General features: G+C 39.7%; 1 protein-coding gene across 2 annotated transcripts in view; it reads left to right on the forward strand.

Moving 5' to 3' along the window:
• The first annotated feature begins 365 nt into the window (after positions 1-365).
• LOC104600331 (histone H3-like centromeric protein CENH3) overlaps positions 366-18,134 on the forward strand; it is a 31,537-nt gene continuing 13,768 nt past the window's right edge. The window contains exons 1-6 of one of the 2 annotated variants that reach the window (XM_010263215.3): positions 366-574; positions 688-722; positions 815-863; positions 987-1,114; positions 4,904-4,978; positions 17,513-17,588. In XM_010263215.3, coding sequence (XP_010261517.1) covers positions 505-574; positions 688-722; positions 815-863; positions 987-1,114; positions 4,904-4,978; positions 17,513-17,588 — 433 coding nt within the window. In that variant the 5' untranslated portion in view covers positions 366-504. The remainder of the gene's footprint in view (positions 575-687; positions 723-814; positions 864-986; positions 1,115-4,903; positions 4,979-17,512; positions 17,589-18,134) is intronic. The other variant, XM_010263214.3, reaches the window with a different exon arrangement.

Consider the following 18,134-nt stretch of genomic DNA (forward strand, 5'->3'; position numbering starts at 1 on the left):
GTCCGGCCCGCCCGTTTTACACCTCTAGGTAGACGTAGACTCGGTTGACAATGGGTTGCATCTGATGACTTCGATGTGTCATTTTTTGATTCGAAACGAAGTTCGACTCTAAACGTGGACGATGCGGTGTGGATAACTTCCTGTCTTTCTCAATCTATTAATTAATGAGTTCAACCCGAGAAGAAGGTTTCGATTTTTCTGCTCTTTTCAAAATTTTAATAACAATGAAGGGTAGAAAAGTCATTAACGGTCGAAAAGGTGAAAAATTTCAAGGTATGCTTAAGTCAATTTTTAATTTCCAACACTGCGTGTCTGTATTTAATTGGTAGATAGTAAGGGGGTGCTGTGACCGTGGCAGATGTGAATTATCTACTCACTACTCAGTACTCGTTGGAATCATCCGAAATCAAGCGGGAAATGATTTATCTGAGTTCAGTTTGAAATCATCTGAATCAACTCCGTCTCTCGCTCTCGCTCTTTATCTCGCTTTTCATTATATTTATAATGGCGAGGACCAAACATCTAGCTAGTAAGAAAGTACGGCGGTCGCCACGGCAATCCCGGCCATCTTCTGGTTGAGTTTCTATCTCTCTGTGTTTATGGTTATTTCTCTTCTCCAAAATATTCCGTTTCCTACATGAAATCCTAATTCATTGGATTTTGTTCCTCCCAAACTTTAAATCGCAGCTGCAGCAGTTAGCCCGGTATCGCCGGCAAGTTCGGTACATTTCTATCTGGTTTTACTGTCCGTATTTTTCTTCTCATCTCAGAGAAGTGGTTTGTGATTTTGCACTCGTTGGGGGAAAAAGTACAGGCACCCGCGGAAGATGCCCGAAAGCAAGGAGCTGATACATCACCGGAAAGTGAGTTCTCGTAGCATCTTTTAGCATGTGTGTACTGTTTCCAACTTTATTTTTCTTTCCAGTTGATATTTCTTTTGAATTGTACTGTCGTGTCTTATTTTCTTTTTACAACTTATGATTCAGGCTCGACAAGGCAGCAGCAGCAGCGCAAGCCCCATCGATATAGGCCAGGGACTGTGGCACTCCGGGAGATTCGACATTATCAGAAGACTTGGACGCTTCTGATACCGGCTGCTCCTTTCATTAGAGCTGTGAGTTATTTCGTCCGACTTAGCTTTAGTTGTTCGGGACGCTGCACTTTCTTTTTTGTATTATTTTGTATGTATTTACACTCTACATATTTGTATTTGTACTCCTTCCAAACTGAGCTAATGAAAAGTTCAGTCTGTTATGTCCTTACAATTTATAGGATTCAGTAGAACCACTAAAACTGTTTGTACAACGATATGGGACGTGCTAGTAGCTCATGAACTTTGAGGATGTTCTATGGAGTCTGCATATCATTCATAGGGACTTTGTATTTTTTCCGTCTTCAGTTTTGGAGAACTTGATTCCTACTTGTTCTAGGGACTTTTTGTACTCTTTAATATTTGGAAGACAGCTTTCAATCTGGTGTTGAGCTTGTCCACAGTCAACATGACTGCTCTAAATCCTGTCAGTGCAAAAAGAATGATAATGTTTTTCATTCGATCAGAATTTATAGATACATGGCAATTTGCTTATGCCAGCTGTAAGTGATTCAACAAATAGAGTAACCGCCTAACCAACTAAATCCCACGTGGAGAATTGTTTCTCCCAATATACATACGTGAAGAATTGCTTCTTCTAATACCCCCCTTCAAGTTGGAGCGTGGGAAACAATGCCCAACTTGGAGTAAAGACTGTAGTCTGTCTCGACCTAGAGCTTTGGAGCTTTGGTGAAAGCATTGGCAGGCTGTTGAGCGGTTGGAATGTGAGCTGTAATGATCCTTTTAACTAGTAAGTGGTCACGGATAAAGTGACAATCAATTTCGATGTGCTTTATCTTCTCATGAAATACCGGGTTTTTTGCAATGTGTAAAGCAATTTTATTATCACAAAAGAGTTGTATGGGTTCAGAATGTTGAAGGCCCAAGTCTTGAGAAAAGTTTCTTCAACCATATAAGTTTACTTCTGGCTGTAGCCATAGATTGAAATTCTGCTTCAGTTGATGAACAAGCCACTGTGGCTTGTTTCTTGGTTTTCCAAGAGAGAGGAGAGTGCCCACAGTAGTGAAATATCCTGTGGTGGAACGCCAGCTAGTGGGGCATCTAGCCCAATATGAGTCACAGTAGGCTTTTAAGACCAAATCACATTTGAAAGAGAGTAAGGTGCCTTGTTTTGGAGATGCTTTAAGGCAGCGAAGGACATGCATGACTGCATCTAAGTGAGATTGACAAAGATTGCTCATAAATTGGCTTAAAACATGTACCGAGTATGTCAATTCGGGCCTGGTGATGGTAAGATAAACCAGCTGACCTACAATTCTTCTGTACTGATCTGGGTGGGCTACAAGAGGAAATATCAGCGTCAATGACAAAGAAATATCCCAGCTGATATCCTAGAAATTTCAATGCCGAGGAAATATATAGGTGCTTGAGGTCCTTTATGGGAAAACAAAAGCTGAGATAATCTTTGAGAGCTGAAACACTGCTTGTATCATTGCCAGCAATGATAAGGTCATCAACATAAGCATGTAGACTTCTTCTTGCAAGGCACTATGCAAGAAAGCATTGTTAACATCCATTTGGTGAAGCTCCTAATTTTGAGCTGCAGCAAGAGCAAGTAGGCATCGCACTGTGTCGAGTTTGGCAACGTGGGCATATATTTCATTGTAATCAATTCATTCCAATTGAGTGTAGCCTTTGGCAGCAAGCTAAGCTTTAATCCTTTCAATGGAACCGTCTAGGTTGAGCTTTGTCTTATACACCCATTTGCAGCCTATTGGGTGTTTTCCTGGAGGGAGATATGTAAGAGTCCATGTGTTGGTTGCTTCAAGAGCTGAAAGTTCAGTTGTCATGGCTTGTTGCCTGCATTGATGTTTATTGGCTTGAACAAATGAAGTGGGCTCAATGGGAATGTTAGTTTTAGCTGAATGGGCTTGAGTGAGGTGATGAGAAATGGGATACCTGGTTTGGGAATTAGATAATGTAGGACAGTCATAATCAGCCAAGTGAGATGGAGGCTTGTGGGTGCGGGCGGGCCGAGATGGGCTTGGTTGTGTAAGGTCAATGGATGTGGGCTGATTCAGTTCATGACTGTGTTGGATGATGGGCATACCTGTATCGATTCCAATGTTGGACTGTTGGCGAGTGGAGTCAAGAACAGAGGAAGTGGGGGCCTATTGATTTGATGCTTTTGGTGTATCATGAACTTCCAGGAGTGGTAGTGGAATGACTGGCCCATGATCTTGGTGAATGTGAGAAATAAGAATTTCAGATCCTAACATAGACTTGTTCGGGCTTGCCTCAAGGGGCGTGGTATAAAGGCGACTCATAGAATCAAGAATGAAATATGTTTTACATCACATTAGCTACTTGAAGCTATGCAATTAAGGAGAAAAAGAGATTGTGAGTTTTACATGCTTGAAAATGCTTTATATGTTTGCTTTTATTTATAAATTTTCATTTGAATACGCTTTACATGTTATGTTTATGTATTTTAATTTTAGATAATAGGTTTTTTAAAACATTTATTTTAAAATTTAAGTTTGTATTTTTTTTAACATTATGTTTAATATTTTTTGAATTTTTGTATTTTTTTAAATTTTTTTTGGCATTTTTTTGAATTTCCTGATTTTTTTTGACTTTTTAGCTTTTTTTTTTTGTAATTTTGTGCCTTGCTTAAAAAGGCATGCGCCTCGCCTTGCGTCTTGCGCCTCAGGCTCAAATTGGCCCTTGCGCTTTTAAAACACTGCATCTGGACCAAGCAAATAACTATAGAAGAATTTCACATACACACATAAAAAAAATCCATGGCTGTTAGCTTTTGTAACCTGTAATCCTCTCCTACATGGATGATGGAATGATAAAGATACCAACATATTCACTTCCAAATTGTGTATATACCATCAGAGTAAAGGATTCTTTAGCATCTGACCATTAATCACACATAGAAATACTTGATTGATTGCATCTTGGGCTGATGCAAGGGCAAAAAAACTAGGGAAATCCATGTTTGAACACATAAATAGGAGTTGATCATTCATAAAGAAAGAAATATTACCCATTGCAGAAAGTCGTTGCACTCAGACTTGAATATGCTTTCTCATGCTTGTCAGCTTAAGGTTTCATCATTGCACCAAGCAATGGCTCATAATATAATTTGATTTTCATGATTCCTTCTTTTTCTTTAACTTTTTTATATCCCCATAAACAAATGCTCGGACAGAATTATATAATTTCGGGATTTCTCCCCCTTTATCATTGCATTTGTACAATTGTATTTGCCATACATTGTAGTGTGGCTTTGAAAAAATCCCCATGTTTTCATCACATTCCTTGCCATTAAAAAACATCTCCAAGGTCCATAAACGCGGTAGAATAGAATTTTCAAAAGGTTATAAAATCTTATAAGCATGTATGTAAAAAATGGTCTTTTAAGTCTTATATTAATATGAAAGAAGGGAAAGAAATTGACTTTTAAATTTCTAGTGCTCTGGCGAATCCAATCTTTGATCAATATACGAGGCTACTAATGTTAGGTGAACAATGGCACATGATGTATTGAGGTGTAAGTTTCATATGCTCCTAATGAAATGCAAAATAATTTTTAAGGTAGTTTTTTTTTTTTTTTTTTTTTCTGTTTGATTTTCTTGTGGTAAAATTTTACTTTTTTTTTATCTATGTCCATAAATATATTTTGAAGTACATATAGTGGTATTGTTACAAATTTAAGTTTGTTCTAGGTGTACTTTTTTGTAATATTCTGCTTTCTAGTATGACATGACTTTTCATGCATTTACACTTGGTGGTACTAAGTTGTGTACTATTTGGTGCCAATGATAATTTTTGTTGTTTTAGGTGAAGGAGATTAGTAACTTCTATTCCCCCCAAGTAACTCGTTGGACGGCTGAAGCATTGGTAGCTCTTCAAGAGGTATTAAAACTATAGATACTTCTGAGATTTTTTTAGTGGTTCTGCATGGGGTTGGATACCTTAGAGCTTGCATTTGCATAGATATCCCTTCTCTATCTTCATTGCATCTGTTTTTCTTGCATTCCTTCCCATTTGTCTCTATGTAGTTTGTGAGGTTTTTTACCGCTATCATTGTGGTTTCTAGCTTTGAAATTCCATTTCTAGCTGATTGTAGCAGTATTGTTGAATGAAAATGTCATGTTAAGTATTTCATCTCTATAATTATGGGCAAAGACTTGTTAGCATTTTAAGAAAGTGTTACATTTAATGGTTTTTGATATTAAGTGAGCTTTATTATAAATTCTTTTTTCTTTTCTCTATTTTGTGTATTATGGAGTTCAAGAAGACAAAAATACAACTGTTGAAGCTGACTATTTTGCTAGAATTAATTGTAACTTATCCATTCTAATCATGCATGTCTAATTAATCCATTAATTGTCTTTGAGATGATATCTGATGTCAGCATTACTTGTTCCATTGGAAGATCATGGTTTCTTTAGTCTTTTTTTTTTGTACCATTTATTTGGGTCCAAACTGTTACAAGAACATAAGGACAACATGCTACAATATTTCAAAACCCAAGCCTGGTGAGCCAATTAGACTGGATGATCTAGGAAGTAGGCCTTCAGACTCAGCAAACTGATCACCATCGCAATATACACTAAATGGATTTAAATTGCAGAACTGCTCAATTTTGTCATCTTGGAGGGTTAATCTGCTTGATTGGAACTATATATGTTAATTACTTTTAGATCAACTGGCATAACCAGTTTGATCCTGGTCACTCTACTTGTCTGGCCAGCTTGGACCACCCTGCTAAACTGGCTGGGTTTGCCTTGTTTTACAACTCTATGTTCTTTGTTTGCAGTTTAACTAAATGTGATATTATACATGTTAGTGGTTTGAAACTTTAACTTTCTTAAAGACTAAAAATTGTCTTCAAGAAAAAACCTCAGACAAATATCCTGTTATGATGGCTTCAAGGGACATTATGTAATTTCATATCAAAAGAGAATCATAGTTGCCATTTCATTGGTTATGAGCACATCAGAACTGAGACCCTGTGGCTTGTCAGCATAGTGAACAATGTGATAATTTTAGACTTTGATTTACCTTTTAGGCCTCACATGGAGATGCCAATTATAATTTGATAATGGCCAAGACAGCTTTTAAGGCTTTAGTATATTTTCCTCCAGTTTTTTTTTTTTTTTTTTATAATATACTCTTTTGCTTTTTATGAATGAAAAAGACAAAATTAAAAGGAAAGGAATTTATGTGTTGTAGGTTTTTAGTATCTGCAACTGGTATAAATAAGCTGTGGTTAGTTTTGTTAGTTGTCGGTCTGAAATAACCTTCTTTGTGCCACAGCTAATAATAGCTAAATGCGACTAACAACTTATTAAGATACCTTTTGAACTTTGATCTACCGATTACAAAGTAATTAATATGTTAAGCTCATTGATGATTGCACCAATCATTCTTACTACAAGATGTTTTTTTTCCTTGTCCAGTCAGGTATTTTCTCTTATGATGCATGTCTACTTCCAAGGCCCCAAGTTGTTGTTTGGGAACCATCCTAAAACTAACCTTGAGTCACCTTCTATCAACAAGTTGTAGTAATTTAGATATCTTCCCGACTACAATCCTTGGAGCGATGCTAGTAGTTCAGTCCTTGTTGAGTCACCGACATAAATTGGTCCTAGATATAAGGCTAATATGTGTCTATTGCAATTTCTAGAGACTCTCCTAAGTCCTAATGGCTGCTTGAGACCCCAGGGTTTCCCATGTGACACCCATATGATCTTAGTTTAGTATAATTGGGAGGAGGCGGTGATAATGTCCTTGAACCAATTAACCAAGTTTCTTGTTGTAGAAGAAATTGCAATGTTTGCCCACTTCTTATTATGTCATCAATTGAAAAAAAAAGCCAAGATGTCTAGGGATTTCAACAAACAAGCTGTAATCATTCATGGATAGAGAGAGATGAGAGAGAGAAAGAGAAAAGAAGAGAAGAGAAGAGAAGAGAAGAGAAGAGAAGAGAAGAGAAGAGAAGAGAAGAGAAGAGAAGAGAAGAGAAGAGAAGAGAAGAGAAGAGAAGAGAAGAGAAGAGAGGAAAGAGGAGAAGAGGAAGATGTGATTGAGAGACACAAAAAACCTTTCTGGCGGCCGCCAATTTAGTTATTTATATTAACTTAGTATAAAGGAATAGGAGATTACAAGTATGCCCCTAGTGGCACTCCCTAGTAACAAGCTAATAAGAAAGAAAGAAACTAACTGGCTGACAGCTGACTAACGGCAACTGTAAAATAACAATTAAATATTCCTCACAACACTCCCCCTTAAGTTGGGCTGAATATGTTTATCATGCCCAGCTTGTCACATAACTCATTGTGCCACGAGTATGGAAGTCCTTTTGTGAGGACATTAGCAAGTTGTTCCTTGGAGTTGACGTAAGGGATTCAAATTTCCCTTTTTTCCAATTTTTCCCTTATGTAGTGTTTGTCCACCTCAATGTGCTTGGTCCTCTCATGTAGGACAGGGTTGCTGGCGATGTTTATGGCTGCCTTGTTGTCACAGTAAAGAGACATAGGATTATGAACAACAACTCCAAGCTCCCCTAGAAGATTTTTTAGCCAAAGGACTTCAGCCACCCCATGTGCCATAGCTCTATATTCAGCTTCAGCACTTGACCTTGCTACCACACTTTGTTTCTTGCTTTTCTAGGTTACTAGGTTTCCTCCCACAAATGTGCAATACCCACTTGTGGACTTTCTATCATCCACAACACCTGCCCAATCAACATTTGTAAAGACTTCCACCTTTAGGTGATTATGTTTATTGAATAGTAGACCTGTTCCATGATACTTTTTTAAGTATCTAAGAACTCTCTCTGCTACCTCCATGTGTGGTTTCTTAGGAGAGTGCATGAATTGGCTTAGAACCCCAACTGAATAGGCAATGTTTGGATGGGTCGTGGACAAATAAATCAACTTTCCCACTAACCTTTGGAACTGTTTCACATCTTTCAGAGGTTCACCATCACAGTCACCCAACTTGTGATCAACATCCATGGGAGTATCTGCTGGCCTTGCGCCTAATTTGCCAGTGTCTTGTAATAGATCAAGGGTGTATTTCCTTTGAGAAATGAAGATACCCCTTTCTGAGCGGGCAACTTCAATTCCAAGGAAATACTTCAGGGGACCTAAATCTTTCACTTCAAATTTAGATGCACGGAATTGTTTCAACTTTTGTATTTCTGAACTCCAATTTCCTGTAATGATGATATCATCCACATACACTATCAATACAACAATCTGTTCCTAACATCTCTTTTTACCAGATGGTTTTGCAATGGCTTTTTACCAGGATTGTTGGGAGGTGATAAAAGATGATCTTTGTGAGGTTTTTAATGAGTTCGCAGAGAAGCATATAGTCAGTCGAGGCATTAATTCCACATTCTTGGCCCTAGTTCCAAAGAAAGCTGATACTCTCCATCTTAAAGATTTTAGGCCAATTAGTTTGGTGACTAGTATTTATAAAATCTTGGCCACGGTCTTGTCTTTAAGGATTAAAGAAATCCTCCCCTCCATTATTAGTCAGGCTCAAGGGGCTTTCATCCAAGGGCGTCAGATAATTGATCAGATTTTGATTGCCAATGAATGTGTGGAAGAGATGAAGAGGTCCAAGCAGAGAGGCTTTGTTTGTAAGCTTGATCTGGAGAAAGCCTATGATTTGGTGGACTGGCAGTTCCTACTAGAGGTTTTGAGGAAGTGTGGGTTTGGGGAAAGATGGTGTAGTTGGATGACTGGTTGTGTTAGCTCTTGTCACTATTCCATCCTAGTAAACGAGGTGGTGAGGGATTTTTTTCCAGCTAGTAGGAATCAGATAAGGGGACCCACTTTCACCCTTCCTCTTTACCTTGGTAGCTGATGTGTTTAGTCGAATTATCACTAGGGCTGATAGGGAAAATGTGATAAGGGGTTGGAGAGTAGGCACAAACCGAATTCCAGTCACTCACCTTCAGTTTGCAGATGACTTGATGATCTTCTGTAAGGGAGGTTTCGGTGAGAAGGTGGAAAATTTGAAAGAATTGATTACAGTTTTTGAAGGAGTCTCTAATTTGAAAATCAATCTAGGAAAAAGCTGCATAGCTGGAGTAAATTTAGTTTTTGAGGAGGTTGAGGCGATTGCAGGCTGTCTTGAGTGCTCCATTTCCTCCTGGCCCTTGTCTTACTTAGGGCTTCCGTTGGGAGCAAACCCTAGGGAGAGTAGGTTCTGGACCCCAGTCTTGGAGAAGTTAGAAAAGAGACTAGCTGTTTGGAAGAAAAATTATATCTCTTTGGGTGGGAGGATCACTTTGATAAAAGCTACCCTCATGAATCTATGTACCTATTATCTCTCTGTCTTTAGGATACCGTCTAGGGAAGCGAAGAAGTTGGAAAAATTGATGAGAGAATTTCTATGGGAACCGGGAGAAGGAAAAAAAGACCATTTAATTAAGTGGGGGGTTGTGGGTAGAAGCAAAGAGGTGGGAGGATTAGGGCTCGAGAATGTGCTTAAAAAGAACTCAGCTCTGTTAGGGAAGTGGTTGTAGAGATGGCCTTTGGAGTGGGATAGACTCTGGCACGAAGTAGTGAAGAGTATTCATGTATGTTTAGAGAGTGATTGGGATGCTGGTGCATCAAGGAGGGCTAACCTAGCCACACCTTGGAAAGCAATTCACAAAGTTCTTCCACAGTTCCTTAGCTGTGTCAGGTATGATGCTTGTTCAGGTAATTCTATCCGGTTTTGGGAGGACATTTGGGTTGGAGATCTCCCTTTGAAAGACCTTTTTCCTTCATTGTACTCTGTTTCCTTGTATAAAAATGAGGTGATCTCAAAATTCCTTCTGTCGAATTTATCCTTACCAACTTTGTCTTGGGATTTTGGTTTTCGTAGAGGATTTAGGGATGAGGAAATTGAGTGTTTGTCTACTCTTCTATGTCTCATTGATAGTGTTTGGTTGGGTCCCTCGAAACCTGATAAAAGGATTTGGGCCATTCACCCCAATGGGTCTTTTTCTTGTGGTTCATTTTTCAAGTTCTTCTACCAATCTTCCTCTCATACGAGTTTCCCTTTCAAAGAAGTCTGGTGTAGGCCGGTCCCCCCCCAAGGTTATGGCTTTGTGTTGGGAAGTGTGGCATGGTAAAGTAAACACGATGGACAACCTACAAAAGAGAAGACCCGTCCTTTGTATTTCACCAAACTGGTGCATTCTTTGCAGATCTCATGGTGAGGATTGTAATCATCTATTTTTATCTTGTAGTGTCACTGCAGAGCTCTAGGCTTGGCTTCTATCTTTGTTTGGGTCTAGTTGGGATATGCCAGTAGAAGTAAGCACAAACTTTAACCCTTCTTTCTTCTCTTGGCCCCATAAAAGAGGAAGGAAAATGTGGAGATGATCACGAGCAGCATTATTATGGACAATATGGGAAGAAAGGAATGCCAGAATCTTCCAAGAAAAAGGAAGAAGTAGTCAAACCTTAAAGGACTGCATTTTGTCTAGGTGTTTACATTGGTTAAAGATTCTAGAATTATTTAACCATTTTACTTTTATTGATTGTTGGAAGGATTGGAAGTTGGTAGCAAGCTGTTCCTCCTACAAGGGAAGGGCAGTGACTAGCTGGGTCCCCCCTCCTCTTGTTTCTTTGAAGCTGAATTTTGATGGGAGTAGCCAGGGTAACTCGGGTCCCTTTGGGATGGGAGGTGTACTGAGGAATGAGGCTGGAGAGGTTGTCTTAATCTACTTTGGCCCTTTAGGAGTTTGGAACTCTATCCGGGCAGAACTGCTAGCTGCAATACAAGGAATACTTCTTGCAAAAGAAGTGGGCGTGGAGCAGCTTCTGATTGAAGTAGACTCTTAGACAGTGGTGGATTGGTTAAATAATCCGGAGGATGTCACTTGGGGCTACAAAAATGAGTTAAAAGAAATTCAAATGACTGACAAGAAATATGTCTATAACAGTACAATGGGTTGGGAGATCAGCTAATGCTTTTGCTGATGTCTTGGCAAGACAAGGGATAAATAGGGAAACATTGTTCTGGGCACAATTGTAACTATTGTTTTAATTTCAACATTCATGTTTTCTCTGTTGTAGTTTGTGTATTTTTTGTTTGGAGAGGCGCGAGGAGCAGCCTCTAAGGGGATCTTGTATCTATTCATTATTTTAATGGAATTGATGTTATTTATCAAAAAAAAAGTGTGTGATCATACTGACATTGTTTGAAGCCTACCTGCTGAACTGCCATGTGAAACTTACTGAACCAAGCTCTGGGAGATTGTTTTAAACCATAAAGAGACTTTCTCAGCTTGCACACCTTATTTTCACTTCCCTTGACACAGAATCCAGGGGGTTGAACCATGTACCCTTCCTCCTCTAGGTCACCATTTAAAAAAAGCATTCTTTATGTCTAGCTGATGCAATTTCCAATCTAGGTTAGTAGCTAATGACAGGAGGACCCTAATTGAGTTCATCTTAGGCATAGAACCCATACACTTGAGTGTACCCTTTGGCTACTAATCTTGCTTTGTACCTTTCAACTGTCCTGTTTGCCTTATGTTTAATTGTAAACACCCACTTACACCCCACTGGATCTTTCCCCCTTGGAAGATCCACCAATTCCCAAGTTTGATTTTTATGGCGGGCATTAATCTCCTCCTTCATAGCATCTGTCCATTTAGGGCATTTTAAGGTTTCTGCAACGTTTCTGGGAATAGGGATGCAATCAACTGCAGATAGAAATGCTCGGTATGAGGGGGAAATGTGATCATAGGAGACATATTGGGTAATGGGGTGTTTGGTAGTGCATGACCTGACTCCCTTTCTTTGATCAATAGGAATGTCAAGGTCATCCACAGTAGGAGTAGGAGTATCAATAGGTGCAATAGGGTTTGGACTTACCTCCTGGGAGTCTAACAGTGTCGGTTGCTCAATGTTTGGCTGCTCCACATCTCTATGACATTGTTGATCTCTATGGCGTGTACGTTGGAAGACACGAAAGGGAGTAAGGTCCGGAATAGAAGGAAGAGAGACTTGGCGGACCTGAACCTGCTTCTCCTCTTCCACACTACTACTCTCCCCCTGAGGAGAAGTAGGGAAGAACGGTTCAGACTCAAAGAAAGACACATCCATAGACACAAAAAACTTATGACTAACGGGATCAAAGCACCGATACCCTTTTTGAGAGGAGGGATACCTCAGAAAGATACAAGGAATTGACCGAGAGTCTAACTTACCCCAAGACGGAGACAAATCATGGACAAAGGCACGACAACCAACAACTCTCATGGGAATGGAAAATAAAGGGGACTGAGGCAACAACAACTGATGAGAGGCCTTGTAGTTCAACACTCTGGAGGGCATGCGTTTGATGGCATAAGCAGCTGCAAGTATAGCATCCATCCAAAACCTTTTTGGAACATTCATGTTTAACATCATCCCGTGAGCTACCTCAAGGAGGTGTCTGTTTTTTCTTTCTACAACACCATTTTGTTGTGGTGTTCTTGTGCATGAACTCCTATGAATAGATCCGTGGGAGGCAAAAAACTCATTGAGCTCACCCTGGAAATATTCTTTTGCATTGTCTGATTGGAAGATCTGTATTTCAACATGGAATTACGTAAACACCATCCACTGGAAGTCTTTCACAATCTTTGGAACTTCGTCTCTACTATGCATAGGGAATACCCATGTATAGCAAGAGAAGTCATCGATCAATGTAATAAAGTACTTATATCCGCCCTCAAAGATTATAGTAGTAGGCCCCCCCATACATCGAATACACAACATGGAAAGGAAAACTTGATCTTTTATTATTTGAGTGAAAAGTTGTTCTACATTGTTTGCTCCACTGACACGTTTGACACTGGAACTCTGACACTGAACATGACTTAAATAAGACTGGAAACAAAGACTTTACTATTTCAAAAGAAACGTGACCTAACCGACTATGGCACAAAAATATTTGACTCTTATTTGATTGACTATATGACTCTGAGGATGATACCGAGAGACCAGCTTTGTTGTCGAGAATGTAGAGACCATCCACTAGGCTCCCTCTACCAATTGTCCTCCTAGAAGTTAGATCCTGAAAAACACATGAACCAGGAAAAAAGGTTACACTATAGATTAAAGAGTTTGTGATACTACTGATTGAAAGCAAATTTGTAGGAAGTTGAGGGACACACAATACACAATTCAGGTTAAGGCCATGGGGAAGAGATATTGATCATTGGCCTGCAATGGTGGAGAATGATCCATCTGCAAGCCTCACTTTATCCCTTCCTGACAAAAGGCTATAAGTCTGAAACAAGTTCGGCTTACCGGTCATGTGGTTAGAGGCCCCTGAGCCAATGATCCAAGGGGAACCAGTGGTAGTACTGACATGGAATGCAAAAGCCGCATTACCTGATGTAGATGCAAATGAAGTAGGAGTACCAGTGACTAAACTATCCATCTGTCGCAAAGCCCTACCATATGACTCTAATTGGTCTCTGAAGGAATTCATGATATCTTCCTTGGGGTTAGAATTAGTAAGGTGGTCCCGGGTAGTATCGGCAACCTGAATATCTTGGGTTGCCACATGTGCTGCATTATGTGTTGTGTTCGTCTACTTCTGACCTTGCCCTTTACCCTGTTCTTGGTTCTTCATTGCCCACTTGGGCTTCCTGTGAATGTCCCAACATGTGTCACATGTATGTCGTGAGCGTCGACAATGGGTACAAAACAACTTGTCTTTATCATCAGCCTTCTTGGTGTCACTTTTCTTCCCCATGTTGTTATTACTCATTGCAGCCAATGCAACTTGTTGCTCCCCCTCGGTTGTAACCATTACACTCCGCCTACTTTCTTCAGATTGAATAAGGGCATATACCTCGTGAACCAACGACAACTCTTTACTTCCTAAGATCTGAACTATCAAGGGTTCATAGGTAGGGTTTAGTCCCAACAAGAAGACAAACACACGCTGCTGAGAAACCAGCTTCCTGTAGGCCTTAGCATCATCATTATGTTTCCACTCTATAGCCTGATAATGATCCAATTCTTTCCATACGGAAGTAAGGGCTGAATAATAGGCAGACAAACTATGATTTCCCTGTTTACAGGTTGAGGATTCAGCTTGCAACTGGTAAATCTTGGCATAATGCCTTTGCTCAGAATAGGTGGTTTTGGCCTGTTCCCAAATCTCACTAGCAGTGTTTGCCCACATAAAGTTATTCTTCACATCAGGTTCCATGGCTGCAAGGAGCCAAGACATCACCATACTATTTTCGTGGTCCTACCTATCATGTTCAACTGTCTCACTCTTGGGTTCTTTCACCCTTCCATTTATGTAACCAGCTTTTCGCCTTGCTATTACATAAAGTTTTACACTTTTAGCCCACTCCAGGTAGTTTAGACCATTTAAAGGGATAATGGGCATGGGAAACATCATGTTTTCACTTCCCATACCAGCTGTGCTACGGGTTGGTGTAACCCCCGATGAAGTTGAATCATAGTTTGCCATAGAGTACTGCTGAATCAGACCAAATCCCACACAACTACACAACAGCCACAATCAGAATACCAACCCCCAAGAAATTTACTTCTGGAATGTGGAAAAAAACAAAACTGCTGAAATCAACTCAGTGATGGTTCAGCCATTAAAACAGCCCAGTAATCAGTCCAGCACCAGCCGTTATAATAGTATACTAGCAGTTCGACTACAGCACATGCAATCTAACAGTCCAGCATCTAAACGAAGGTATAAAAGCAAAAAAGTAAGGCCTTCACACCATTGGCCATAGAAAAACACAAGAACACATACCCTGTCCAGCACCTATGCGAAGGTGCCAACCCAGAAATTAACTTCACAACATCAAACAGATGAGGAAGGGAGTCTTTACTGCATCGCCCTTCTTCTGCTACGGTTTCCTTGATGTTACGACCAAGGAAGAACCCAAAGGAAAAGCCACAAGTGGCCTGCTAGGGTTTCTCTGTCTTCCACGTCCAAGAAATCAAAGAAGAAAGAAGACTAAGCAGGTTCAGATGGGAGAAACAGATTTTTAAGCTGTTAAGTGAGGTCCTTGAATAGGTTTTATTCTCTAACATGCCCCCTCACACGAAAGCCCATTGGGCTTGAAGCGTGAACAAGCACAGGCCCACCCATACCTTCTGCTGAAACTTAATTAATTATAATGGGGGTAACGAGAATCGAACACCAGACCACTTGATTAAACTAGCTCTGATACCATGTAATCATTCATGGAGAGAGAGAGAGACGAGAGAGAGAGAGAGAGAGAGAGAGGAGAGAAGAGAAGAGAAGAGAGGAAAGAGGAGAAGAGGAAGATGTGATTGAGAGACACAAAAAACCTCTCTGGCGGCCGCCAGTTTAGTTATTTATATTAACTTAATATAAAGGAATGGGAGATTACAAGTATGCCCCTGGTGGCACTCCTTAGTAACAAGCTAATAAGAAAGAAAGAAACTAACTGGCTGACAGCTCACTAACAACAACTGTAAAATAACAATTAAATAATCCTCACAACACAAGCGACATTAATGCTTGTGTTTTCAATTGATGCTTCCTCGATCTGATTCGTTTCTTTGAATATCTTTGCATTCCTTTCTTCAAATTGTCTAAAAGATACCTGTCCTTGTACATCTCCACAATATCTTTCCTCTCTTCTTAGCGGGGAGAAAAAAGAATTAAACAAGAGATTTAAAGAGGGGATCACTTGCACTCAAATAGAGAAAAGAAATACTCCATAATAGAAAAGACAAAAGGGGAATAGACTAGTAGATGGGAGGTACTTTTGCTACTTGCTTTACAATGAAGAAAAATGTGTGGTAGCAAATGCCAAAGAGGAATAGGAAAAACTACCTATAGGGTCAAGAATCCAAACTACACTATCTACTCAAGAGGTGTCAGAAAATACTAACCAGGAATTGAAGTCAATTGCAACCAATAGTTTCATGCTCCTTTAAGCCTATCCACAAACCCAAAACCCAAGGCGACTGGAAGGAGAAAAGGAGGCACAATGAGAAACTGGTTTAAATCTATTGAGTAGTTCAATAGAGGTTAGGGGAATTATCTACTAGTGGTTGATTCTCCCTACTAAAGGTCTCGAAAATCTGGTTTTGTTTCTTCCCACACATCATACCTAATGAATTGGAGGAAAGTCATAAGCTAACTCAAAATAGCTTTGCAAGGAGAGTCCAAGGAGGAGCAAAGGAGGTGTAGTGTATGCCAGTTCCAATGTGTGCCTTCCCCCACCCCCATATCTCTCTCTTTCTCTCTTTGGTTGCAGATGGGTGCCACTTCTAGTAGTTGTTAATTCTCGGGTTTTCTCCCTTGGCCAAAAGAAGAGGAAAGATCATGTGGATAGCTACGGGAGTGGCTATCTTATGGTTGTTATGGGAAGTAAGGAACAATAGAGTGTTCAAGGGACAACATAACTTGGTGAGTCATCTAATTGAAGGAATTCAATTGAAGCTTATCCATTGGATTAAGACTATGGAGATCTTCAATGATGGGGGTACCTTCTAGTTACAAGAGGATCAGAATGAACTTTGATGGAAGGTCTTATTGGTAACCCTGGCCCCTTGGGTATAAGGGGAGTATTTAGAGATGGTGGGGGAGTGATTATGGTACTTTACTCTGGCCCCATTGGGATAACTGTTTCGTTTAAAGCTAGCAAGGCAACTGAATCTGAATCAAATTGAGATGGAGGGTGACTCTTTATTGGTAGTGACCTAGCGGCTTGGATGGTAAACAAAAGGGATGGTTTGTGGGCATTCAGGCAGGTAACAAGGGAAATAAGGAGGTTAGAAGGTGAGGTTGAGGCTACTTTCAAGTAGGTTAATGGGTCAGCAAATGCTTTGGCAGACACCTTAGCAAAGCAAGGGGTGACTAGGGAGCAACTATTTTGGGCCAACTTGTACTCTTAACTGTTATGTGGGTTTGGCTTGGACTGTGAGCTTGTAATACTACTAATTTTCCTAAATAATTCAAGTTTCTAGTTATTTATCAAAAAAAAAAAAAAGAGGAGTCCAAGGAGGATTTAGTAGCTAAGCCAGTATGCCATCCTTACCTTGAAACCAATGGATGCTTTTAATCACCATATGCCATAGTTTGTTTGAATCCAATGTGAAACACCATAACCAGTTACCTAACAAAGAAATGTTCGTAGAGTTAGGCTCCCTAATCCCAATCCCCCTTCCTTCTTCCTTTTGTAGTAAGTATTCCAATTAATCAAGTAGCACTTCTTAGAATGCCCTACTCTCAAAGGTACTTTTGGTAGCATTACATTAAGTCCTAATCATCTACAATCTCCTTGGTTCTATCTATTAGATAACTTTTGCATTGGCATTATTATTTAGATCTTAGATATTGGTGAAAATATTCCAACTTATTATGAATCTTCACAGATTTATATTGGGCTTATTATAGTGATTGGTGATCTATTTTTTGTAGGCAGCTGAAGATTACTTGGTTCATTTGTTTGAAGATGCAATGCTTTGTGCAATTCATGCAAAGCGTGTTACACTGAGTAAGTTAAGAGCTCATTAGCTAGGGTTCTCTTCCAATATTTTCCTGAATTCTTTTTTTTGGATGCTTTTAAGTGGGGCTGCCATTATTTTTTGCTTATATGCTAGGTGACTTAGCTGAATATGAAGATATACCTCAAACTTTATGTAGTATATACTCTAAACTAAATTAAGGTTTGTTAGAGTACATGTGTAGAACAAGGATTTAAATATCGACACGTACGACCCATATCGAGCGCATTGTATCGGTATTGATTGACAGCAGTACGAGATACGCTACGAATAGAAGCGTTTTCAGTAAGTTGTTTGCACCGATACAGATGTGTATCGGCCTGTATCGTATTGTATTGGTCGATATGCACCAGTACGGGGTTATACGCGTGAAACACTGCGTTTCTCAATACTTCATAAAAATGCACCTATGACGATTCGAACCCAGGCCATTTGGATGCGCCTATCTTTCGCTACATTCTAAACCATCAAGCCGGGCTTCATCTTGCAATGTTAAATAGAATAAAATAAGTTTTATTACTTGTTTGTGTTGACAT

Source organism: Nelumbo nucifera, chromosome 1 (genome assembly GCF_055504915.1).
Source record: "Nelumbo nucifera cultivar China Antique chromosome 1, China Antique-T2T, whole genome shotgun sequence".
NCBI classification, from domain to species: domain Eukaryota; kingdom Viridiplantae; phylum Streptophyta; class Magnoliopsida; order Proteales; family Nelumbonaceae; genus Nelumbo; species Nelumbo nucifera.